The sequence below is a fragment of the Macaca fascicularis genome, chromosome 3, assembly GCF_037993035.2.
Source record: "Macaca fascicularis isolate 582-1 chromosome 3, T2T-MFA8v1.1".
In the NCBI taxonomy this organism is placed as follows: domain Eukaryota; kingdom Metazoa; phylum Chordata; class Mammalia; order Primates; family Cercopithecidae; genus Macaca; species Macaca fascicularis.
The window spans coordinates 199,190,992-199,218,461 of NC_088377.1; the positions used below are offsets into that span (position 1 = coordinate 199,190,992).

Sequence of the window (27,470 nt, forward strand, 5' to 3'; positions counted from 1 at the left end):
GCTTAAAAGGTTTTAATTCCACTATCTGTCATCACGTGCGTTAAATGCAAGTGCAGGGGAGAGATTTTGTAAATGCTATTAGATTTCTGTAATCAAACTCTGCTTTATATTCCAGAGTCAGGGATTAGAAGAATTTTAAATACATTTTAAAAATCGGAACCGTCAAATTCAGGCTTAACACTGAATAAGGCAACTCAAATTAGAAAAAAAGTCATTAGCTTTTAAATAATTTCTCAACTTGTACCCCTTTCTCCCATTTTCACCACCGCAAATCTACTCCAAATATACAAACCTCCTTCCCTCTCCCGGGGGCAGCCTCCCGACGGAGACGGGCAGGGATGAAGCGGGAGGCACAGACGCTGGGCTTGAGGGCCTGCTGGGCACGACGTCCATGGAGTCAAGAGCTCGAGAAGAACTCTCTTTTGAAATGTAAAATGGCCACGTGGAGAAGGATGGCGCTCCAGGAGCTGGTCTCCAGCATTTAGTGGAACGAGGGAATATCTGGAGATGGCCAGGAAGACAGGCAGGTCAGGGTGGATGAGCTCCTTGTGGCCAGATTGTAACCAGTGGGTAAAATAAACATTACTCTAGGGTTTCATCATTTTTGGTCCCAGGGATGATGGAGCCTCTGCCCCGGGAATGGCAAGGTCCATCCTCTGCTTGCTCAGGGGCCACAGAGGACACAGGTCGGACGTGGATGGAAGCAGAGGCGTGGTGCCGTGCAGGTGAGCTCCTGCTCCTGCCCTCGGCCCCCACGGTCCCCCGCAGGAAGCCCATCAGCCCAAGTCTAGGCAGAACCTCCCTGCCCACACATGAGATGGGTGGGCATCGGGGGTGGGCACAGGCCAATTCTTTCTAGAGTTAAATAGTCCACTTCACAGATAATCTGAGCAGCAATTCAGATTTCCATGCATTGAATCAATCTACTTCCTAGACAGAGCTTCACAAGGAAAAGTGATGCCATTTCCAATAAGAGATGAGAAAACCTAGGGGGAGAAACAGGCTCTGGCAGGAAGCTCAAGAGCCCTGCGTGGTCCACATTAAGTGTGAGTCTCCCCTGCGGATCTCCCAGGAGAGAAACGGAGGCGGCCTGTGGCCACACACGTCTGTTGCTCGGTGAACGGGTCAGGGCTGGAGACACGGTGAAGCTGGGGATCATCACCAAACACATGATATAAAAAGCCAGGGCCCAGGTGAGTTCCCCGCAGGAGAGAGCACGGGCAGAAAGGAGGAGGGATCCAGGCCCTGGAGAGTCCGAGCTGTAGAACTGACAGAGGAGGAGCTGGTCGACGTGAAGGGAAGAGATGGCGGTCGCCCGAGTGAGTGCAGAAAGCAATGCAGGTGACGGCCGGGTTCTGCCTTCAGGAAACGACGGGCCTTATTCCTCGATGCAGCTCCAGCTCCACCTGGGATGGGAGCTCCGCGATGGAAGGTTTGTCTGTTTTGTTCACTGCTGTAGTTTCAGTTCTTAAAACCTGCCTGACACGTATAAATATCCAGGAATGAGCAAACGAACAGCCCACTAAACGGAGGCTGAGCAGGGACCCTCAGACACGCACATCGAAATCCCACATGACACACGGCATCGGCTCTGAGGAGCACGAAGCCACGAGCACAGGAAGAAAGGGGATCTCCAGATTCCAACACAGAACGGAGCCATCGAAACCAGGCGTGACCGGGAGCTGCTGCTCAAGTGGCTCTTGGACATTTGGAACCTTTCCTTGGATCCCAGTGTGTGGAAGCCGAGAGCTGGGGGGTGAGTTCCGACAGCCACAGCCCATGCGGCCTTGGGGTGGATGGAGATGGGGGCTCCACATGAGGCCCAGGACCTTGAGGACCTGCCTCCCTCAAGACTGAAGCCCAGGAACAGACCACCCACCAGCTGGGGAAGTGGGGAGGGGGCGGAACCCCAGGCCTGTGCACATGCCAGAGCAAGGTCCACACGTCACTGAATGGCGCAGAAACTCCCAGGGGGACAATTGACACGACAGTGGATCCGCTGGGACACTGAGGGCAAAACTTCTTATCCAGAAACTCTCACATAGAAATTCACACTTCAGTATCATCAATCCCTGCTGAAGGTAAGCTCACAATTCTAAAGAAAGACTTCATCAACCACGAAAGAGGACAGACCCGCAGGAGGCGTTCAGCAGACGTGATGAGCAGGAGTTGTAGAAACCTAAGACTAGGAAACAGCCGGAGGGTGTGGATGAGACTGTAAAATAAGTAGGTTTAAAATGACTGAAAAGATAAAAGATGGTATCGAACACATAATCAAAGTAGAAGGCAAAAGAACAGATTTGATAAATTACTAAATAAAAAGTTTTTCTAAGTGAAAAATACAGTAACCAAGAGAAAAGTACCCAACATTTGGGTTTTACAACAGATTAGACACAGAGGAGGAGGGAACGTGGGAAACAATTTCAGGAAATAATCCGTCATGTAGCATCGAGGGAGGGAGAGGCGAAGGCGTGACAGAGGGTGCTGAGACACGGTGGGCGGAGCCAGAAGGTCCAACCCCCACCTAATCCAAATGCTGTGGGGGCGTCAGGACCACGGTGAGAATGACAGTGAATGTTTACGAGTGCTCACTCGTCCGCACTCCGCCACCCAGAAACCTGCACACAACCCGGTGGTGCGGGTTCTGTGATGACCCCCGTTTGACAACAGAGGAAGGAGAGTCACGGGGTGAGCACAGAGACCACGGGAGGCCACCGTGAAACAGATGGCGAGGGGCGGCTCTGCAGAGTCAAGAAAGGGCCTGAGTGAAAGGAAGCACCAAGTACAGCACAAAACCCAGATTCCCCAATCCAAGCGGGGAGTGCCTGGACATCACAGGTGTTCACCGGAGGACGGGAGGAGCTGGGAGGACCAAACTCAGATCCCCTGATACAAGCGGGGAGTGCCTGGACATCACAGGTACCCAGCAGAGGATGGGAGGAGCTGGGAGGACAAAACTCAGATTCCCTGATCCAAGCGGGGAGTGCCCGGACATCACAGGTGCTCAGCGGAGGATGGGAGGAGCTGGGAGGACCAAACTCAGATCCCCTGATCCAAGCGGGGAGTGCCTGGACATCACAGGTACCCAGCGGAGGATGGGAGGAGCTGGGAGGACCAAACTCAGATCCCCTGATCCAAGCGGGGAGTGCCCGGACATCACAGGTACCCAGCAGAGGACAGGAAGAGCTGGGAGGATGAAACCCAGATGCCCCGATCCAAGCGGGGAGTGCCTGGAAATCACAGGTGCTCAGCAGAGGACGGGAGGAGCTGGGAGGACTAAACTCCCCCAATCCAAGCGGGGAGTGCCCAGACATCACAGGTGCTCAGCAGAGGACGGGAGGAGCTGGGAGGCTACAGCCACAGGTCCAGGCCCTGTGGCTCCTCCAGTATGGGAAGGGCAGCTCTGTCCTGAAAGGGTGGCCGTGGAGGTGCTGTCCTCCAGGCCCAAGTGTGTGTGGGAAGGAGCTCCGTCCTGAGTGGGCGGCCAGGGAGGTGCTATCCCCCCGGCTCATGTGTGCGTGGACAATAACATCTGACCTTCCATGCTTAAGAGGCAAAGTGTGGCGAGGCACACGGCAGAAGCCACTTGGGCTGGAGCTGCCCAGTCAGTGGCTCTGCCTGTCACCACGTCCTGCCGCTTTCCTGGAGTGGCCAGAGTCCAGGTTCAATGAGGAAGGTGTGTCTGGACACCAGGCACCACACTGGTCACCTCCCAGATGAACCCCAGAGTCTCCCATTCCCCGTCCCCCACCCCTGCCCCTCCAGCCCTCTCAGGGCAGAGCCTCCTTCATGTTCACAGGACCCACCTCCCTGCCCACCACAGCCGCTTCTCACGGGGCCTAAATATTCCACAGTTCAGCAGATGGTCCCAGCCTCGACGTGTTCTCTGACCAGATTACAGAGACAGCTCTAACCTGAGTCCATCTAGATTTGTCCCTAATTCCTGGACACCATTTTCCCTGTAGGAATGACTTAGCACCAAACACCACCCCACGTGATGAGCTCAGAGGGAGAGGAAAGGCAGGAGGACACCACAGCTCCTTCCACATGTAGGAGACACACAGCCGCTGGTGTGACACGGGGTCACAGCCGCCCCCCACTGACTCCACCTCGAGGCCACTTGGCCCCTCTGCATCAGTCACTGCACCTTCTGTGGGATGCAGGTGGCTCTCGGCAGCCCCCCCGACTCTTGGCTTTTTTCTCACCCTTTGCTGGGTGCTAAAGACGCAGTAAGCTTCTGGGAAAGACCAGGGCATCACCGGCTGCCCAACACCTCGTTCATCCAGCACGAGCCAGGAAGGCATCAAGAAACACCGAGAACAGGAGCACCTGTCGGGCCGTGAGGCCGGTTTCCATCGGTCACTGGTTGCTGTCCTCTCCCACACCCTGCCCGTCATTTAACCGAGAGGCAGACATTTTCCAAGCCCTTCAGGCTATCCTTAAGCAGGCACTGCATGGGAAGCGCAAGAACCTCTGTTTGGGAAGAGCGGCCAATTAAGCAACTTCTTATTTCAAGAGCCCGAGTCTCGGGCCTGGTGAGGACGAGATTTCCCCACAGAAGCGGCCTGTCTTTAAGTGGCTCTGCAGAGGGCGGTTCTGCCGTGTAGCAAGCACACTCATAAATAAGCGCTCCTTCACAGTTAATTATCTCTAATGGCGAGTGCTGTGAAACCCAAAATCTCAAATGCGAGAGCGCAGATTGGTTTCGGTCCGCACTGACTTACGAGTGGCCACACGCCATTCCTCAGAGGAGGCGCGTCCGCGCGCTGTGTGCAGTTCATTAAGTTGTCATGTGAGGGGACGGTGCCCGCGGCTCTGGCTGCTGGCGGAGCCTGGCCGACGCCTCTCTGACACCAGCATGGTGGGGTTTGGACACACGGGGGCTTGATAGATTTTCAATGATATTATGGAAGCATTTCCCGTTTTATATCACCTCTCCCAAATATACGTCCTTTGATATTGAAGATACAAGCATGTCCCACTGCATCCCAGGAGGAAAGAGGAATCCCTCTAGCCCATATTCATTTTCACACACTTAGCAACTACAAAACAGCTGAAGAGGGGAGGAAGTGCACGTTTTCTGAAGGCTTCTCTGTTCTTCTTAGCCATTAATGCTTTTTCTTGTGGGGATACTAAATTACGACTTCAAAGGCCCTAAGACATCATTGAACTCTCCAGGCACATTTTGTCCCCGTTTCCCACCCACAGAGGATGCTCCTGCCGCAGCCCACTGGTCCTCCCCGGAAAACAGGACCTCAGCTGAATTAACCTGCAGGTCCAGCCTCTGTTCTCACGGTGCTCACCAGCACCCAGACAGCATCGCCGATCTCAGAGCAGACGGCACCCCTCCCGTTACTCACCGACCCGACTCCGGTTTGAAGAATTTTCAGTCCAGAGGTTTCCTCCAGTTTGTCTTTGTTGTCAACTGTTAGGAAAAATCAGAAAGCACAGGGGTCAGGTTGGAAAGGTCCTCAGTCTCCGGGCACCTCTGAGCATTTTTCTCCATTGAAAAATTCAATTACCGACTGCTTGACCCATCTACCTTAATGGAAGGGTCACGAACAGGCACAGAATTAGAACCTGAACGAGGCTCCATTTTCCCACTGACCACTGGGTCCCCCTCGGGCCAGCTCAACTGTGCGTCTTTGGTTCCATCTAGAAAGGGATGTCCCACCAGGACCCCAGGACTACTGTGAATCACTGATGAGAAATATGTAGACACGCTCTGCAAACTGCAACGTCTTATTTTAAAATTACGTAATCGTTCGTAGCTGTATAATTACTGGGAAATATGTGTCATTAACCAGCATTAGGTGTTGATAAAAAGACTCCCCAGAAGGCCAAGCCGAGCGTGTGTATTTCTGTCATCGGCACCACCAGCTGCTCTGCGGCCTCTTGTTCATGCCCTGACAGGAACATCCTATAATAATTTAGCTCTCATAAAAGCCTCACCCTGGTTTTCTCCTGATGTAGAATGAGGAAGACGTTCAGAGAACGAATTGCACTCGATGGCAAACCACGGGAAATGAGCTCTGGAAACAATTAGCAGATGGAAATGAACCCTCAGTAATCCCAGCACCAACACAGCAAACCCACCTGCCTCACTTCACGGAGAGGACGGGTGTCACAAGGCAATTGACCTTGGCTTACGACTCTGTGGAAATACGCGTTTGCACAAAGCCTTTGTCGCTTTGGAGATGAAAACCAGAAAAAAACGGAATTTCACTGCAAACCCTACCAACGAAGAGGCCTTGCGATTGTGATTAACACAGGATGAGAAGCAGGAAAATATCAATTACTCTCACCCCTTATTGTAGCACCCCCATGTTAATCTGGGGTAATGAAATTATTCCTTTCGGAGGGACGCGAACGAGATCCTGTCACAGCCTGCCCTTCCCACCTTTGCGGCCTCTCCATTGTCTTACGGAAAGTTTTTCCCTTCGAGCAAATGCATATTATTTTTTACATGTAAGTAATTACCTACTGCGCTGAAAGAACGAGGCAGACAGAAAACTGTGCTAAAGCAAAGCTCCTTTAAAGCTTTAGGATGGGGTGGGAACCCAGGGGAGGGGAGGGGAGGACACGGACGTAAGCCTTGGGTGGCAAGAGAGCTGTAAGGTCATCAGTGCTGTTGTCCTCCTGCAAACAGAGGAGACATCTGACTGATCGGCAAGCTTCCCTCAGGTGGGTAATAGCGGACTCTTTTAAGCAGGCTGAGGAACAGAAAGTGAATACAAAAGCAACCTGAGAACCACCCCGGTCACTGCTGCAGAACAGTCACTGATGTCAGGGTCAGGAATGGAAACGGCAGCCCAGCCCACAGTAATGAGAAAAATCCAATCCACAGGGGAACAACCTTTTCCTATGAAGGGCAGGTAGCAACTGGGTCAGGCTCGGCAGGCCCACGGCTCCGTCTTAGCTACTCAGCCCTGCCTTGCAGTGTGGAGGCAGCTGCAGGCCACGCCTAAGTGAATGGTCGTGGCTGTGTTCCAATAAAACTTTATTTACAACAGCAGACAGTGGGTCTGATTTGACCTGCAGGCTGTGGTTGCCAAGAGGTTGCCCGGCCCTAGTCCATTCTCCACACTGCCCAGGGTGTCACGAGCCGTCAGTCTAACGGCGTCTGTCCATCCTTGGACTCAACATCCAGACCTCTGGTTCCAAATCCAGACCTTTCAGTGGTCCTTCAAAGCCTTTCAGTGGTGTCCCCTGCAAGCACGGAGAACTTGCCTTGCTGGCCCTGAGGTCCAGGTGACTCTTCTTGTCCAGATATTGGGCTTTTCAGCACATTTCAGGCGTTCTCTGTCCCCTGCCAGGATGCTCTGAGCTCCTCAGTCTGACAAGAACACAGTCCTCTTTCCAGGCAGCTCAGGCCCCACATGTGCTCAGAGACACCCCCTTCTTCACCATCCTCAGCACGGCCCTGTGTGTCTCACAGCTCATGGTGTGCAGGCTGCCTGTCCCATGCACAACAGGATTGTGAACTGCCACACTGGGTGATTTCTGCTGTGTAAATGCTCCCATCGCGGCCGGCTTCTGCGCTCATGTGAAACTACTAAAGGGAACGGGTAGAGACGCTGTCTTAGTCCGTTTGTGTTGCTGTAAAGGAACACCCGAGGCTGGGCAATGTACAAGCAAAAGAGGTTTCTTTGGCTCACGGTACTGCAGGCTGCACAAGAAGCATGGTACAGGTGTCTGCGTCTGAGGATGCCCCAGGCTGCTTCCACCTGCAGTGGAAGGTGAAGGGAGCCGTGCAGTGTGCAGAGCTCACATGGGGAGAGAGGCAGCAGGAGGGGGCGAGGGAGGGCCAGGCTCTCGTTAACAGTCAGGTCTCACAGGAGTGAAGAGAGAAGAAGTCGCTGACCTCCACCCCGGGAGGGCATGAATCCATTCAGGAGGGATCCGCCCAGCCCCATGCGCCCCTCCCCCATGATCCAAAGGCCTCCCACCAGGCTGTGCCTCCAACCTGGGGACCGAATTCCAACATGAGGCAGGGCGGGGTCGAACCTACCAGACGCAGAGTCGCACATGGGGAGTGAATTTCAAACCGAGGCACGGCAGGACCGAACCAAGCAGACGCAGAGTCACACATGGGGACTGAATTTCAACATGAGGCATGGCAGGGCCGAACCAAGCAGACGCAGAGTCGCACATGGGGACTGATTTTTAACATGAGGCAGGGCGGGGCCAAACCAAGCAGAGGCAGAGTCACACATGGGGAGTGAATTTCAAACCGAGGCAGGGCAGGACCGAACCAAGCAGACGCAGAGTCACACATGGGGACTGAATTTCAACATGAGGCACGGCAGGTCTGAACCAACCAGACGCCCAATCACACATGGGGAGTGAATTTCAACATGAGGCACAGCGGGGCGAACCAACCAGACGCCCAATCACACATGGGGAGTGAATTTCAACATGAGGCAAGGCGGGGCCGAACCAACCAGACGCCCAATCACACATGGGGAGTGAATTTCAACATGAGGCACGGCGGGGCGAACCAACCAGACGCCCAATCACACGTGGGGAGTGAATTTCAACATGAGGCACGGCGGGGCGAACCAACCAGACGCCCAGTCACACGTGGGGAGTGAATTTCAACATGAGGCACGGCGGGGCGAACCAACCAGACGCCCAATCACACGTGGGGAGTGAATTTCAACATGAGGCACGGCGGGGCGAACCAACCAGACGCCCAGTCACACGTGGGGAGTGAATTTCAACATGAGGCATGGCGGGGCGAACCAACCAGACGCCCAGTCACACGTGGGGAGTGAATTTCAACATGAGGCACGGCGGGGCGAACCAACCAGACGCCCAGTCACACGTGGGGAGTGAATTTCAACATGAGGCACGGCGGGGCCGAACCAACCAGACGCCCAATCACACATGGGGAGTGAATTTCAACATGAGGCACGGCGGGGCGAACCAACCAGACGCCCAATCACACATGGGGAGTGAATTTCAACATGAGGCACGGCGGGGCGAACCAAGCAGACGCAGACCTGCAGGTGCACAGGAAAGAGTTCCCACCATGCAGACACGGAGGACAGAAATAATCTCAAGGGCGCTGATGACATGAAAATGTAGAAAACCAGTTATAAAATGGTGAGCTTGAGTATTGATCGCCTCTGCTCTTAAAACAGTTTATTTAAGTGTGTTTTTATCATTCAGTGTTTCACAATGGCTGTATGAATAACGGGCTCACAAAATTCCTGAAAAAGTAAAACTAGTTCTGTCGAGTGGATGCAAACGGTCCCCCGCGCTGCTGGCACAGTGCTTTGTTTATTCCCCAAGTGGGCCTTTCTGTCCGTGTTTCCTTGGTTCTGAAGTGGGCCTTCCTGTCCGTGTTTCCTTGGTTCTGAAGTGGGCCTTCCTGTCCGTGTTTCCTTGGTTCTGAAGTGGGCCTTCCTGTCCGTGTTTCCTTGGTTCTGAAATGCACATTTCCCCCAGCTGAAGTGGGGTGGCAGCATGGGCCAGTGCAGTGATGACTCTCGGCAATTCCCGCTGCCCTGAATAGGCAGTGCAGCAAGGCACATCCTTGGAGGCCTTGGGGAGGGAATGAGTCCTTGTTTCTGCCTGAGCACTTTCTACTGGGGCCTCCCAAGACGCCAGGAACACGCGGCAGCAGAACTTCCAGAAAGGCCGTCGGCTGTGGCCAACAGTAACTCAGAGGATGATCTTCTTGGCTACAGTGGAATGCTCATGAGAAATGCTGTGTGGCCAGCCTGGAGAGCACATGTGGACCAGCCAGCGGCGGCCTGGAGAGCACGTGGAAATCAACCCTGCTGCGGCCTGGAGAGCAGGTGGGGACCAGCCCTGCGGAGGCCTGGAGAGCAGGTGGGGACCAGCCCTGTGGAGGCCTGGAGAGCACGTGGGGACCAGTATCGTGCTGTGGAGACGCTCAGTGGAGGGGCTCTGAGTGTGACGTGTCAGAATTCTTTAACCCGTTGATCGCTAAAACTCCTTTTAGATGCCCATGCAAGAGTGAGGCTGATAAATGAGTCTGAGAGATTGTTCAATAAATACAAAATCATCTGAGGTGATTCCAAAGCATGTGCTGTGGTTCAGTGGCACCGTTTGCTCTTCACTGGACCTGAGCTGAGAAATGGTTTCCAAGTCAGTGAAACAGGCATCGTGGTGAGTTCCAGGCAGAGCTGCCTCCCGAGCTGACTGTGAGCCTCTCGAGGACAGGCAAGGTTCTTCAGGGTCTGTGACTGCACTTTGATGCTTAGGGACCTGTGTTCTTTCTTCAACAAATGCATCCACGCTGCTGCAAAGGACACGATTTGGGGCCACCATCCTAAGCAAATTAATGCAGAAGCAGAGAGCCACACGCCGCCACACGCACTCACATGGAAGTGGGGACCAGACATCAGAGAGCCACACGCCGCCACACGCACTCACATGGAACTGGGGACCAGACATCAGAGAGCCACACGCCACCACACGCTGTCACACAGAAGCGGGAACCAGACATCATCAGAGACCCACACGCAGCCACACGCACTCACATGGAAGCGGGAACCAGACATCATCAGAGAGCCACACGCCACCACACGCTCTCACATGGAAGTGGGGACCAGACATCATCAGAGAGCCACATGCCGCCACATACTCTTACACGGAAGTGGGGACCAGACATCAGAGAGCCACACGCCACCACACGCACTCACATGGAAGTGGGGACCAGACATCAGAGAGCCACACGCCACCACACGCACTCACATGGAAGTGGGGACCAGACATCAGAGAGCCACACGCCACCACATGCGTTCACATGGAAGTGGGGACCAGACATCGTCAGAGAGCCACACGCCACCACATGCACTCACATGAAGTGGGGACCAGACATCGGGTACTCACAGCTGTAGAGATGGAACAACAGACACCGGGGAATGTAAGAGGGAATGTGAGAGGCAGCGAGAGGGAGGCGGGAGGAAAGGGCTGAAACTCCCTCTGGGGGACGTGCTCACTACCTGTGTGACGGGAGCAAGTGTACCCCAAACCTCAGCATCACCAGTATGCCCAGATCACAAGCCTGCACATGTACTCCTGGAATCTAAAATAACAGCTGAAAATTAAATTTATGGATAAGTAAACAAATGTGCCACCGACAACCCTCCCAGCACGCCCCTGGTGCTGCCTGGCAAGCCTCTCAAAACTGACCCCGGGCCTTTTAAACTTTAGTTCAGTCCGTTTAAATCAGCAATTGAAGCAAACAACCTGAATTAATTATTATTTTTTTTTTTTTTAAGTACTGAAAGGTTTTAAGAGAGTACAAGGGACAGTTTCATTCTCAAGCTAATCTGAGACCGCAGTGTAAGTCAAAATCGAAGTCACAGAGTAAAGTAATTGAAAAGTAATGAAGCTGGCAGTGGCTACGTTCCTGCCACACGCCAAGTGCCGGAGCCAGCGCTTCCCACACTTCGATCCGTCTCCCCGTCCAGGCTGTGGATTCCCATGCACACTTCCCCCGCAGCTGTGAGGACCACGTGGGAGCCTCTGAGCCAGCGTGGCCCAGGTCTCAGCACCCAGCAAGCGACGAATCCACGGCCCTCGTGGTGGCAGCTGTTTGCTGCATGTGTTGTGACCGGGCCACCGTCATTCCTAAGGAGAAGGTATCTGCTCCGTGTCTGAGACTGCAGTGTGCTCTGGTCTCCGGCGCCATTAACTCTCCGATCAGTGCTTCTGCTTGTGTTCTGAACGTCAAACATCAGCTGGAGCATCGCTCGACGACTCTGCTCCGGGTGACTCAGCTATCAAGGTGTTCCCCCAACGGCGGAATCGCTGTGGCCCCCCAACAGCACCCACAGCAACAGCATAAAGGTCACCAGGATTCTCCTGATTTCTTCTGTTTCCCAGGAGAGGGTCTGTTCCTTCCCCACAGGCCGGTTCCTTCGCAGGAGGAGTGAGGGCTCCGCAGGCTGCTTCTTTCTCAGCGCCCACAGGCTCCCGGTGTCACTGCTCCCTTCCCGAGGCCTCGCACACCGTCTGCTGAGTGATGCCGCCCAGCGCTGTGCTGGGCACTGACATGCAACCTGCCAGTTCACGTCAAGAAGCTCCACCACCCTCTGGAAAGCCCGACAGTGCCCTGAGCAGGTGCCGGGGAGTCTCAGAAAACACACAATCCGGTCCCAGAGTCCCCAGAGTCCAGCTTCTTGCCAGGGAAATCTCTTTGGAGACTGCCGAGTGCTTTCGGGGGTGTCTGTGTGTTCCCTTGGCGCTGTGGAAGGAGGCAGCGTCTGTGGGGCATCAGCTGACTTCATGGGGTCCTGTGTTCCGGCCCCTTTCGGCGATGCCTGTCCTCACTAGTTCACTTTCTGACTTTGAGATTTCTCGCTGGCAGAGAGAACTGAAACACAGAGAGGCTGCCGTTCCCTCCTCCTGCGCCGTGAACGCTGCACAAGGCAGCCTCTGCAGCACAGGCCTGTGGTTTGTCGCTTCAGATTTTTTTTTTAACCTCAAATATGCCTAAAAGGAAAAACAATGCCTCGTGGTCCCCAGCATCCTGTGGGTCTCAGGCCACCCTGGACACCTCTCGACGTTATTCCTGCATCCTTGACGCCGTACCGGATTTCCCTAAACGGCCGCGTGGATTCCCTTTTCCACTCTGTTGGTGGAACTGGGACACGTGTTGACCTCGGATCCTGACACATCTGCACTGGGGAGTCCGCCGTCCTCTGACGGGACTTCTGCCCACACATGTCTAACCGAGGACTCACACCCACTCCTTTTAAGTATAGAGTAAATGCCTGCTGATTCTCAGTGTTCTTCTGTTCCTTTTTATGAACTCCATGACAACACAGCCAAGTTTTAAGTCTCTGCTAACCATGTTGAAGGAGGAAAAAAAGAAAAAGCCTGCTTCAGCCAGATGTCCATCAAATGCCAGGTCTGAGTTACGTTTTGAGCCGAGCTCTGGGCCTCCCGAGTCTGTCAGGCCAGGGCGTGGAGACAGTTGGAGAAGCTGCCTTAATAAAGGCACAGAACAACAGAGAAAGCCCGTTTTTATCTTCATGGGAGACAAAAAGGGTTTCCAAACACAAAAAAGAAGTCCTTTAAAATTAAATTCACTAGATGAAGGATATGCAAATTACCTGAAGAAGCGGAACCCTATAATGTTCTCAAAATTCCGCAATAGCCTATTTAATGAGTATTTTAATTTATCAGACTAATTCTTTGCACTTGACAATTTATGCAGCATTCCATATAATTAAGCTGCTACAGTGGAATAATTTTGCCTACTCTCTTTATCCTCGTTATTTTAACCTGAAAGAATGTGCAGAGGTCTCTTCTCTAACCTAATTACAATGGGGATCGCTTAATGGCTTTGCTCCATTAGAAGGCTGGGGCAGGGAGAGCCCCCGGGCCCAGGGTGAAGCTGCACCTGGGGCCTGGCTAGCTTTCTGGACAGCACCACTGGCTTCCTTAGGAAGGGTCCTCCTCCCTGATGGGGTGGAGCCTGGTTTCTGGCCGAGCTGAAAGGACACCCCCAGGGTAAGAGCTGCCTCCTGTGCCACAGCCACCCTGAACAAGCTGCCTCAACGCTGCCACTTTCCACCCAGGGCCCCCGTGCAGGGGGTCAGCATCTCCGGGTAATTTGGGGACCTCTGAGGACTCTGCCCCTGCCCTGAGGTCAGCCTTCCCGAAACTGGAAGCCACCGGTCAGGATTCCCCGTGCATGTCGGCAAGGTGCCCAGCCGAGGGCTTTCCTTAAAGTGCGTGTCATTCCTGGGAAGAGGAAGGGGAATGAGCTTTGAAGGAAGCTGACTCAGTGATCGGAGCTCGGACCCCAGCCCGCACCTCCTTTCCTTTTTGGGTATCCCAGGTGGCCACAGAGCCGCTGGGAGTGCACAGGCCTCCTGGGCCCGGGCGAGCTGCCCTGTCGCAGACTGACACGAGGCCCACCTGGGCGCAGGGCTGATCACAATTCCTGTAAAGGAATCTTTTAAAAATAAGCAATGTCCGTGCTTTCCTATTTCAGCCCATTCTCTTTCCCCATGTCGTTTTCTGAAAAGAACTCTAGCAGGGCCATACGTGAGGCCTACGAGGGTCCCCACCTTCCCTCGGAGTGGCTGCTCCCAGACTGGGCTCTCTCAGTGCTAATAGGTTGTCTATGAAAAAATGGGGTCTTTATTCATACCAGGTTGAGAAACAGCCTGCTGGTCGCTCAGGCCAAACCTAAAAACTCCTAAAAAAAATTAAAAAATTGCGAACCTTCTCAAAGCCTTTCACTCACTACTGTACGCTGTGAACCTTTCACGCACCCTCTGGGCACTGGGGCACATGTTGCTCTCCTAGGACCATGGGTGGCATGGAGGATGGGTTGGGGGCTGAGGGAGACCTTAGAGAGGGGCGGGGTAGGCAGGGTCCACGTGTCCTGAGCCCCTCTAGACTGGGGGCTCGCCAGGGTCTGAAGCTTCCTGGAGAAGGCCCCGCTCTAAATTTCTTTGGTTCTGGGATCTCTAACATGTCTTAACATCAAACACACGCAGTGACGCTTCCTCAGTCTTCATTTCAGAACCAAAGACTCTCACTCAGCAAATCCTGAGATCCCGAGATCCTGACAACCTGACACCTGTTGGAAAGGTCTGGAATCCTGACAACCTGACACCTGTTGGAAAGGTCTGGAAGCCACCATGGAAGCTGTCACTCGGCCCCATGGGACACTGGGCTGTGGAAGGTGTGCCCCCAAGGGTGGTACGTCTCCGAGGGTGGAGAGGCTGGCCCCGGAGGCAGGTGCAGGTTGGGGGGTGGGGTCCTCACCACAGCTGGAGGGAGGTGCACGGGGAGGGGCCCTGAAGGGATGGTGGCCACCCAGGACCCCCCACAGCAGGTTTTCCTGTACAGGTGAGAGAACCTTTCTGTGGAGAGGCCCCTGCCTCACTCAGAGTGCTGTCCCAACACCGTCACCTGCAAGAACCCTCTGGAGGACGCGCCGTAGCCGGGCCATGTACAGCTCTTTTTTGTTGGGCTGTGATGGTGGCTGGAGGCAGGTCCCATCCAGCGCACAGCCCTGGCCTTCTGCAGCCCTCTCGGCAGCCAGCCCTGCTCCTTGGAAGTGGTTCTCAGCCAAAGGCCTGCTCCTGTGTGAGCAAGATGCCTTGGGAGCGGGAGGGAGCTGGGGTGCATTTACGTGTGTTTAATCTCAGTCCCACCACGGCACACGGCGCCCAGGGTCCTCGGCTGACCCTACACCTCCTCGGCCCCCAAAGCTCGTCCTTCCCCAAACCCTTGGGGAGGAGACAAGGGTCACAGTGTGGCTGGTGATGGTGGGAGCAGGAACCAGTGTTTTATGCTCAGATCTGTGCTGAAATCACTTTGGACAGCCGAGGGGGCGGGAGAATGAAACATAAAACAGCCTTCAAGGTGGGTGTGACAGCATCTGGGGCACTCTGTGACCAAGCAGTGGGGCCCGAGGGTAAGAATGTGGGCTCGGAGAGGACCAGGCCAAAGCTCTGTGCAGCCACTGGCCAGCCAGGCACCACGGGAACATCCACCCCTGTATGTGGGGTGTCCTGGGTGGCAACATCTCCCTGACCCATGTGTGGCGTGTCCCCGGTGGCAGTATATCCCTGACCCACGTGTGGGGTGTCCCCGGCTGGGCCTCAGGCTTCTCTTTTCCACCCTCTTCTGCCTCCATGCACTGTGTTTAGTCCTCAGGCCCTGACTGGCATCTGTTCGATGATCAGAGCTGTTTTCTTTCCTCAGGCCCCATCCTTTCTGCAGATCTGATATTCCCACCTGTCTTCTTGCTGCTTCTACCAGGATGTCCAGTGGTGTCTCCACCCAAATTCCTGACCTCACCGACTTCCCCAAGCCTGTCTGTCCCCTATGTCCCCAGCCGGCCAGTAGCTCAGGCCCACAGCCGCAGAGCCGCCTTCATCCTCCTCGGACACAGCACAGCGCGCCTGGTGAAGCCGGCAGGTTCTGGCCTCAGGGCACACACGGGACCTGCCGGTGTCTCCACGAGCCCAGGTGGGTCCAGCAACTCATTCTCTGCTCTGGATCTTGCAGAGACCCCAATTGCGCTGGCTGGCTGGCTCTTCCATCCACGGTGCCGGGCCAGGCCTGGGAGGGGCCGCGCAGGCCGAGCCTGGACGATGTCCCCTGCACCCAGCACTTCTGCCACGCGAGCCGTGAAAGGGCCTCCACCCCTGCAGCCTGCCTTCCGTGGAAGCCACGTGTTACGTGAGGCCTTTCGCGCCCGGGAACAGGGAGGTTTGAAGAGCGGAAGCGCTTAGGCAGGAGAAAACACAAATTAATGAATATGTCAAATCCTGCTGCTCAGGTTGCAGAAAAGCCAACATTCTGCATAAAGAAGTATTCGTTCCTGGCAGTGCCAGGCACCCACTCTGGCATTTCTTTACACGTCGGCTCACAGCTCTGGAGGTGCACGGACAAACGTGGAGGCGCCCGCAGCACCTCACAATCCCTTTCACCTTTCCACGTCAGTCTAGACAGGACATACACGACTCACGCTACCAGCTCATGACATCAGCAACCGCAGGGATCTCAGAGCCAGAACTGCAAATGGCAAATGTCTTATTCTTATAAAAATATGGGCTACAATTTGATTAAATTGTCAAAAAATACAATTTAAAATTCAGCTTTATTTAAATACTTTTGATTGAAAATTTTGATATTTTTTGAATTATATTTGGCTTTAGAATATTTTTGAAGAAAAATGACTTTGGAAGCATAATTTTAGTTTACAATTTTAAATGCATTTTTATTTTTAATGAAAATACTTTACATTTTGTACCCCATGTGCAATTACAGTTGAATCATTTCTGTCTAAAACACTCCAACTTTATGAAGATCGTAATTAAACAACCTAGTGATTTCATGAAACGAGGGGAATAAAATGCATTTACAAATAAATATATAATAATTTACAAAATTATGTATGTCATTAATTTATTACTCAGCCAAACCTTACCAGCCCATTGAGAGAGAATATCACTACTCACAGGCTTGTAATCCAATCTACTGTCTTTTTCATTGGATTAATTTGCAGAAATAAAAACAATAGCTTTATATACATCATTTAAATAATTTTTTCACTATGAACATACGTTTTACAAAGGATGAAGCATTTTTTTTAACAGCTAATGAGCCTCATATAGACTTTTAAATGTTCAGAAGCCCAGTATGGAACGCCACTTGCCCTCTGGCCTTGGACCCCTCGACAGCTGGACAGGGGCTGAGTCTACACAGAGTGGGGAGGGAGGGTGCTGGCCATTCACACACACTCACACCTCTCCTCAAAGCCCTGTGCTGGCCCGTCTCACCCAGAGTGAGGTCTACAGTCCCGGCCACAGACACAGGGCCCTTCAGAACCTGGCCCTTGGCTGCCACCCTGATATCACCTCCAACAGCTCCCTCACCCCTGTTCAGCCACTCCAGCCCCTTCAGCGTGGGATGCCCTGGCGAGCGCCTGCCTCAGGGCCTTTGTACCTGCTGTTTGTTCCTGAGCCTCAAATGCCCGCCTGCAGCCATTGGCATGGTCCTCCTGTTCTCACCCAACGTCGGGCCCTCACCCCATCACCTGCCTGTCCCCTCATCCAGCTTCATTCTTTCCCAAAACATTTATCACCCTCTGACATAATGCACGCTTGTTTATCATCCATTTTTTCTCTAGAATATCGGTTCCACAAAGCAAGGATTTGCTCTAGTGCTTAGAACACTGCCCAGCACCTAGGAGGACCTCAACGATGATCTGTTGAGGGAATGAATAAGTGACTTGTAGGAAGCATGGGCAAATTAATCCCTAGTGGCAGCGTTCGAGCGTTACTCTCTCTAGGATGATCACGCCACTGGTGTTACCTCTATTACTAAGGCCAGTGGTGGCACTGGTGGTGCAGGGCGGGAGTTTCCTATACCTTCCACACCCATAGTTTTAGTTTTGAACCAAAGAGCCAACGATACAAGCATATCTGAGGATTCTTGACTTGCAGTCTCATAATTCTCTCCAACATGGGCTGCCAGCCACGAGCACGGGTGCAGGATCATGCACGTATGCCGTGGGAACATGCGCAGGATCACGCATGTACGCCATGGGAACGGGCCCAGGATCACGCACGTACACCGTGGGAACGGGCTCAGGATCACGCACGGATGCAGTGGGAACGGGCTCAGGATCACGCACGGATGCAGTGGGAACGGGCTCAGGATCACGCACGGATGCAGTGGGAACGGGCTCAGGATCACGCACGGATGCAGTGGGAACGGGCTCAGGATCACACACGTACACCGTGGGAACGGGCTCAGGATCACACACGGACGCCGTGGGAACGGGCTCAGGATCACACACGGACGCCGTGGGAACGGGCTCAGGATCACACACGTACACCCTTCTGCACAGCTGGTGGAGGCTTCCTCTTTCCCACATGGTGCGGTGTAACCTGATGGTTTGTATGCAAAGCAAACCCATTCATAGCTGACTGTGTCAAAACACAGCCAGAAAGATGCCATGCGGCAGGGCACGTGTGTGTGTGTGTGGGTGTGTGTGTGTGCGCGCGCACGCGCACGCGCCTGCGATTGGCCCAGCAGCCGGAGCACGTTCCTGTAATGTGTTGTGATCCACTGCACAGCAACAACACAAAACACAAGGAAATGTTTTGATGTTAATCATTTGACATCAAGTCATCTGAAAGTAGCATGTTGCCCCAATGTTTGGATGTTTAATTTTGCTAACTGTCAGAAGGAATTAAAATAACCCTGGAACATAACTGCTTTCCTGACAATTATTTACTAAAACCAGAGATACCGTTTAAAGCTTAATTCCCAGAGAGGGAGAAGAGAAGGGGGGTGCCCTTGCCCGTGCCTGTGCTGGAAGTGGGCTGTTCATCATCATCTCTTTCCTCCTTTGGTGGTGAGGCCAAAGGTGCTGTGGCTCAGGAAGCCAAGAGGAGGCGATCGATGAAGAAGAGCAGTTTCCGTGCCATCGTGAACGGGGGCTGATGCCTGACCACTCAAAGGAAGAGAGGAGGCAAGATGCCGTGCCCACAAGAACCACCCCATTGAGAAACGTCTGCGTGGTGACTGGACTTGCAACGCAGTGATCTCTGGGATGAAAAGATGCCCCTTTAGAAATTTACCACGATGCAAAGACACTCATTTCTACCTCAACAGCCAGGGACCCACCCTGCTTAGTATAGAAATAGCAAGGACATTTAGGGAGATAAACTACATGTGCACCTACTGACGTGTGTGTAACGTTCAGCGTTCTATTAAACATGCATATCACGGGCTCCTGGAAATGACTCCTCTCGCCAACTCAGATGACCTCTTGAAAGTTAGAAGTTTTGGGGTTAATTTGTAATTCAAATTAATATTTTATTTTATATTCCATTAAATATTAGGAAGATAACAAAGAATATTATAAAATATGTGTGGGTTCCAAAGAATAATAAGACAGGAAACACCCAGGATACCTGCCACTCCAAAGAGAGATAAAACATTAAAATTATCTTTGATCTTCTCTGTGAGCTCTTCTTGGTCCTATCAAAGCTAATAATTCTCATGAATTCTGGGTGCATAGTTTCTTTATGTAGACTTTTTTTTCACCTATGTGTGTATCCCTAAACAAAATACTGCATAAGATGACATAACAACATACATGTTCTGTGATATGCCTTCCGTCTTTTGCTAACCCTGTGTTCTGAGACTCAGATTCGGTTTTGCATGTCAGGGTGGCTCATGCATTTTCATTGCTGTGTGACTGCATTCTATACATACGGAGCATCATGCTTTATTTTTCCAATCACGTACCCAGTCTGGTGGGAAACTGGGTTCTTATTTTTCCCTCCACATCTGAAACAGTGTAGCCATGAACATTCTCACAAGTCTCTGGGCACATGTAGAGAATTTTCTCCAGTACAACCACTAAGACATAGATGTCCCAAAGTGATTCTATCAATTTACACTCCTGTCACCAACACGCAGAGTTCCTAGTGCTCTGTATGCTCTTTGGTTTAAGCTGTTAAACACTGTGCCGATTTGGTAGATTTACGTTGTATCTCCTTGGGCTTTCAATGTGCGTGACTCTGATCAGTTTGTGCATCTTTGTGTATGTTTGTTCATCGTTCATGCTTCCTCTTATATGAAATTTTGTTTTGCCCATTTTTCTACTGGGTTATTTGTCTTTTTCTTACTGCTTTGTAGATGTTCTTCAAACATTCTGGATACCAAAACTTTGTCAGTTATGTGGGCTTCAACTATCATATCTCAGTTTGTGGCTTGGCTTTTTAAAGTTCCTGATTTTAATACAGTCTAATTTATCATTTTCTTTAAGGTTCGCATTTCTGGCATCTTGTTGAAAAAATTCTCCTTTAGCTCAAGATCATAAAGATATAATTCTGTTTTTTTTCCTAAAAGATTTTTGTCCTTCACATGTAAGTCTGACATTGAAGAACTGATTCTTGTATGTGATTCAAGGTAGAGGTCATTTCATTTTTTTCTCATTGAATACCCCATTTCCCCACCAGTTTCATGTAAAGGCCATCCTTCCCACTGATCTGTATTGTCAACCCCGTTATCAATCAGTTCTGTTCCTGGCCCAGGTGTCTCTCCTGTACAGATCCATGTGATCTTTCTTACTTTAGTGTAAGTAGTTTATACCGTCTACACAAGAAGGCAGGTGTTGACTCTTTGTACTTACTAATACATTTTAGAATCAGCTTGTCACATTTGTAAATAAATAGTTTCTGGGATTTTTGTTAAAATTTTATTGAATCTAGAAGTTTGATTGTTATTAATAGCATAATTATTCCCAATCTGTGAACATGTAAATCTCATATTTATTCAGGTCTTCAACATCTTTCAAGTTTTATAATTTTCCCCATAAAAGTCTTATATATTTAAAATATGTATATATTCCTGAGACTTTAAATTTTGATGCTATTTTAAATGAATATCATTTCTAAATAACATTTTCTAACTTTTTTTCCTAAATATACAAATACAGCTGACTTTTGCATGATTTCACATACAGCAGCCTTCCTAAACTATCTAATTCCATTAGTTTACCTGGATCTTCTTCCTTCTCTTCTGAGTGAATAATGAGGCTGTCTGTGAATAATGACAGTCTTGCCCCTTCCCTCCCTAGTGCACCCTTTCTCTCTCCTTCCTGCTTCACTGCCTGCTAAGTGGATCCTCCTGCAAATGCTTGTGAGGGCGAGAGCCCACATCCTTGTCTTATTTCTGGTGCTCCAAGAGAGCATTTCTAATGTTTGGCTGGGAAGCATGATATTTCTGTAGGGTCTTTAAAAAATCAAAAGAAGAACAAACTACTCTTACTTTATTCAACATTTTTATTATGAATGAATTTAATGTTTAGCAAATGTTTTTTACCTGTACCTACTGATATAATAATTTTTTTTTCATTTATTAGTGTGATAGACTACATTAATTACAGCTTTAACTGTTCATATTTTAAAAATCAATTGCTGGATTTAATTTGCTATTATTTGGTTTAGTTTTTACACTTATGTTTTTGAGGAAATTTGTCTCTAATTGCCATTCCCTGTACTGTAATTACGAGTTTTGGCATCAAGATTATACTAACCTTATGAGCTGTGTAGTCTGGGATGTTATGTGTATGAGTGCATGTGTTGAATATATGGAACAACTTGTTTATAAAATATGTGTACCTGATATTTTCTTTGTGGGAAGACTTTTAACTATTAACTCAATCTCTTCCTTGGCTACAGGGCTATTGGAGTTTTTCATTCTGGTATTTTGGTCATGCTACCTAACATTTCAAATATACGGCCATAAATTGTTCATGATGACCCCCTGTTATCCTTTTATATGCCAAAGCATCTACATTAGCATTCCAATTTCAATTCTCAATTGTTTAGTATTCCCTCCTCTCTTTGTAAAAATCACTTATGACAGAGGAGGTTTCTCAATTTTGTAAGTTTTTTTTTTTTTAAAACACAAAAAATTTTGCTTTCTAAACAGACAGATTCTCTCTCTGTCTTTGAGATTCTGCAACTTCACTGTCGCGAATCGAGGTGTGGAAACTTTTTCACTCCATAGGTTTCTGAAATCTGAGTACTGGTGTCTTACATCCGTGGTGGAAATTTTTCTGCCACTGTATCTTCAAATATTGCCTCTGGAGCGCTCTGCTGGAATGCTTATGAACCGTATGTAAGATTCCAACTCTGCCAGAACACTTATGAATCATAGGTAATATTCTAACTCTGCTGGAATGCTCATGGATCATGTGTAAGATGTGTAAGATGATCCTTGACAGTGATACAGTGTGCCTCTTCCCCAGTAATGGTTTTCCCATTATAGTTGGCTCTCAATGTAGCTACTTTTTTTTTTTTTAATTAGTATTTGCTTATGAACTCCATAGGCTTCTGGAACACTTATGAACCGTGTATAAGAGCCTCCTACTCTGTTGGAGCACTTATGAACTGCATTTAAGATTCTCCTACTCTGCTGGAAGGCGTATGCGTTGTAGATAAGATTCTCCTGCTCTGCCCTCTATGGCTCCTACCCTTACTTTAATATTTTCAATTTGTCTCTGTGGGCTGCATTCCAGAAAATTTCTTAGTTCTATCTTTTACTTCTCTAATTCTCTCTTCAACTATATCTAATCTGCTATTAAACTCATATCCTTAGTTTAGAATTTCTATTATTATGTCTTTCATTAAAATATTATATTTATTCAAAAATTGTGGTCTCTTTTAAGACTATTGATCTGTAGGTTATACTTAGCTTCCTCCTATGTTCCTTTAATCATATTAAAATATTTAAATTTATGACCCATGTCCAATAGTTATCTGAGGCTTTCTTTTGTTGTCCATTCTTTCAATTGACTTTTGTCCTATTCTCTGGTATGTTTTGAAATTTTTTATTGTGGACTCAAATTTCTTGGAATGTTACTTGCAGGTATTCTTTATGAGTAGAAGGGAAAAGAAAGGAGTCCTCTGGAGAGGATCTGCCTTTCCCTCTGCCAGGCGTCTGGAGGCCTGCCCACCTGGGAGTGTTTGAAGCTGAATTCCCTACTTGAGATGTTGTGGCTGTCCAGGCAGCACGCAGTGGGACTGCACATCCCTGTGAAGCCTGGCTGTGGTTAATACCCTGAGGGAAAATGCCCCCCCCCACCTCCTGCCCCCACACATCCAGGAACAGCGCTGAATGCAGGCAGTTTACTGGCCTCGGGCCCAACGGAGAGCTGAGACACTCTACCATCAGTCACCATTACCCTGCAGTCACGGTTCTTGGGGGTCCCAGCTCCACGTAGCAGGTCTTCTATTAGCCTTACCATATCAGGGTGTCCTTGTGCCTCCTGCCCTCCACAGACCACAAGGTCATGAATGCTGAAGTTCACTCAGTGTGGAAAAGACTCTCAGAATAAAGGCCAACATCACTCACCCACCAATGTCCCCAGGTTCCTGCTCTCACTTGGCTTGGGATCTCCAATAATGTAATTATTGCCAGATGTCTGATACATTAAAATTATCTCTATGTCCTCATATTCTAGTATTTTTGTTGTTTTTGGAATGAGAGTCAGTCCCAATATCTGTTTCTTCCAGCGTACTGGTGGGAATGGGAACTCCTGTTTCTTCCGGCGTACCGGCGGGAATGGGAACTCCTGTTTCTTCCGGCGTACCGGCGGGAATGGGAACTCCTGTTTCTTCCGGCGTACCGGCGGGAATGGGAACTCCTGTTTCTTCTGGCGTACCGGCGGGAATGGGAAATCCCTCGTCTCCTGAGAAGTCTCTTCCTTGCCCCAACTGCTTTGTGCTTATGAAATAAAACTCCTTTTAATTCAGGTTTGGGAAAAACCTTAGGGGAGGCTAAATATGAAACAATCTAATGATTTTATATTATGCCAAATATAACTAAACACAGATGTGTGTATAAAATTGCTAATTATTCAGTGTTTTATGGAATCTGCCATGACCCTTGCTGGGACTGTGAACTAGAAATGGCAAAGACACCTTCTCTTTGTGTTGTGCTGGGTGTGGACGCTGGTCTGTCCTCCGCTCCAGTCCACGCTTTCCCCAGGTTCTTCGTTTCGAACCCTCCTGGCAGCTGTGCGGGATCAGAGACTCTCACCCCAAATGGCCCCAGGCTCCTGTGCAGGGCCCCGTGGTTACTGGTCCCAGACGGGCGGCTGGAGCCTCTGGGAGGTGGACTTGGCCCAGAGCTACTCAGTTCAAAACGGGGGCTCTGGGAAGCACAGCCAGGTCTCTCGAGCTTGAGGCGGCTTCTCATGGACTGTGAAGAGGTACGTGTTTTAACACAACAAACTGCTCTCTTCTAATTACCTGTAATCCATGAGACAGTGTGAGGACCGTTCTGGGAGCAGGTGTGTTCAAGAAGCACGAGGACACATCATTTGCCCATCCTGTTTATGTTCTGAGAGGTGCCTGGTGCTTCACTGCAGAGCACGCAGCTCCTCGCTCTGGCTGCCTGCACCACAAGTGCTGCTTCTGATGTCACAAGCGTGGCCTCAAGGAGACGCTTAGGAGACCTCAGGGGCTGGCCACGCACCCCGGCCACTCCGGGACACGTCCAACACACATCCGCCTCCCCAGCTGAAGGTCCCCGCCACGGCAGGGGCTGGCCATGCACCCCGGCCACTCCGGGACACGTCCCACACACGTCCGCCTCCCCAGCTGAAGGTCCCCGCCACGGCAGGGGCTGGCCACGCACCCCGGCCACTCCGGGACACGTCCCACACACATCCGCCTCCCCAGCTGAAGGTCCCCGCCACGGCAGGGGCTGGCCACGCACCCCGGCCACTCCGGGACACGTCCCACACACGTCCGCCTCCCCAGCTGAAGGTCCCCGCCACGGCAGGGGCTGGCCACGCACCCCGGCCACTCCGGGACACGTCCCACACACGTCCGCCTCCCCAGCTGAAGGTCCCCGCCACGGCAGGGGCTGGCCACGCACCCCGGCCACTCCGGGACACGTCCAACACACGTCTGCCTCCCCAGCTGAAGGTCCCCGCCACGGCAGGGGCTGGCCACGCACCCCGGCCACTCCGGGACAGGCTGCTGCAGCTGGGGAGCTTCCGCTTCACTTTCTTTGCTGTTCTAAACTGCTCTCTCTTGTTTAAAATGTCCTGTATGAAGCAAAGGCACTGAACACACTCCAGCCTGCAACGCAGACATGCACATCAGTGTGGAGCATTTGAAAGGCATTTTCTCCTTGGAAACTGAAAGGTCAATTTGTCAAACTCCACTCCTCAGGGTTCCGAGAAAGGTTCTTCAGCACTTGTTTTCCAGCCATAACAGGGTAAATAAATGAGACTCTTATCTGCGGGTCTCTTGTGAATTCTGCCAGTGGGCAGGGCTTCGCCGGAAAGGGAGCGAGCGTGGCTGCACAGTATTAATAACGACAGGCTGGTAAAAGCTAATGTCAGCCTCAATTTCCAAGTCATTTTTCAAATTATTTTAATTAGATATTGTTTCAATCTCACTGACATTAATTTAATATCTGATATCAACATTTCAGTTTTCAATTTGTTCAAATGGTTTTTTTTTTTGAGTCTGCCTGGTTGCCTGGAGTAATTTAAAATACAATGTTTATCTTCAGCAATTTTCAACGCGTGGTCCTGGGCAAACTGCTATGTTCAATAAAAGTGACGAGGAAGGGGGGCCCCAGGTCCTGCGTGGCGATGAGGAAAAATGGAAATTGTCTCCTTATCGCTCATCTCTAGACATTAGAGTCAGCAGGCCGAGGTAGGGCTGGGGCTGTGGTAATAAGATTTTCCACCCATTTCACGAAGTAATTGACTTTCCCAACGCAAATTTCAGTGAAATTTGACTAATTTCTTTTGTATTAAAAGGCATCTGAATAAATGGCCACGTTCCCCCATCTACACATTTTCTGAGAATTTTCAGTCACAGTCCTCAAACCTAGCCCTAAAAGATTCTTCCTGGACGCACTGCCACAAATAGCCTTAGGTGCTGCATTTTCTTAGTTTGTCCTTTTCTTCAGACGTTAGCACGGATGCTGGTAAAGACATGCCTTCTGAAATGGCAAAGGCAGGGCTGAACCAGGACTTTACCTCCCCATTTAGAAAACGTGGGAGAAATGAGGTATTCCAAAGTGTTCTTTTAAGACAAGGAAATTAGTATTGTTCTTGAAGTTGATAATTAGAAATCTGAAGATCCTTACTGTTTTTGAAAAGTGTGAAGAACTTAAAACAAATTACCTGGGAACAACATAAAACCAAACTAAAACACCATCCACATGGCAACAGGTAAACCATCAAAGGAACAGGAGGGAGCTGAGGAGCTGGAAGGCGAGGGCCAGTGTGATTAACAAGAAACACGCACAGTAAGGATGATGAGTGGGAGCAGGTGAAGTCATCCTCCTAGAACAGGTGCCTTCATTCGGATCAAACTACTCATTATCTATAAGCAACACATCGAAAACAATGCGTCCAGAAAGATTACAAACTGACACGGCAGGGAAAATCTATCAGACACATGAACAGAAGGAGAGAAGGTGTCATGGCATCAACATCAAGAAAATGTGCCATTTGTTTAAAAGTTATTTATTAAAGTGGAATAAACAGACTAATGTTATATTAGATTTTAAAATTCCAGATGAAGATATAGGGTTAATGAACTCGTATGTGCCGAGAAATAAACATCGGAATTAATAAGGAAGAAGTGATCACAGTACCAAGAGATGCCACTCACAGCCTGAGGGACGGAAGGGTCTGACGGCAGCCATCCTCTGCCAGCCACGTTCCGGGGCTGCGCTTGGCACTTCAACTGCTGCCAGCACTAACCCCCACGACGGCCGCCTGAGGTGCAGACTTCAAATGCCCCCGTCTTATTGATAAAGAGGACGGCATTTTCCGGGGGTTAAGCAGCGTACCTAAAGTCACAGGGCTAGTAAAAGACAGAGCCTGATTAGAAACAAGTCTCCTTGCTCCCACAAGGGCCCGAGAACATAACAAAGAGAATTCAATAGCAATTGATCCAGCTCTATGGTCTAGAAACAAGAATGCAACTGATCAGATACTAAGCCTCAAAAAAGGCCTTCGTGTTTTTTAAATCATAAAAATCAAAAATGTTGCATTCTCTAAGCAAAATCTAATTAGAAATTAACAACCACAGAAAACAAAACTCTCCCATCAGCTGGGCGTTAAAAATATTCTTTTCAAAATTCTTAGGTTAAGAAGGAAATGGAAACTAAATTACAAAATAGTTACAGAATAATAAAAGCTGTGGGAGGTGCCAAAATCGCTCGCCGGGGGTGGGTTTCGAATGCTGAGAGCTTCCATGATAAGAGAGAAGGACAGTAAACAAAGTAGGCACTCCATTTATTATGTCAAAGTAAATAGGTAACAAAAAACTTGAGGGAAGAAATTAAAGAATAAAAATATAAATTAAGTTATAAGGGGAACACAGGATTGGTGAATAAACCCAAGAGATTGATTTTAGGGGAAAAAAATCATAAACGCTTAGAAGTCTAAAATC

The 27,470-nt window shown here is 50.2% G+C and overlaps 1 protein-coding gene across 10 annotated transcripts in view; it reads right to left on the minus strand.

The window, feature by feature from the left end:
• The window catches only part of PTPRN2 (protein tyrosine phosphatase receptor type N2), a 1,017,982-nt gene that overhangs the window by 351,008 nt on the left and 639,504 nt on the right, over positions 1-27,470 (minus strand). For all 10 annotated transcript variants that reach the window (XM_045387364.2, XM_045387363.2, XM_045387365.2 and 7 more), the window contains one exon: positions 5,361-5,425. In XM_045387364.2, coding sequence (XP_045243299.2) covers positions 5,361-5,425 — 65 coding nt within the window. The remainder of the gene's footprint in view (positions 1-5,360; positions 5,426-27,470) is intronic.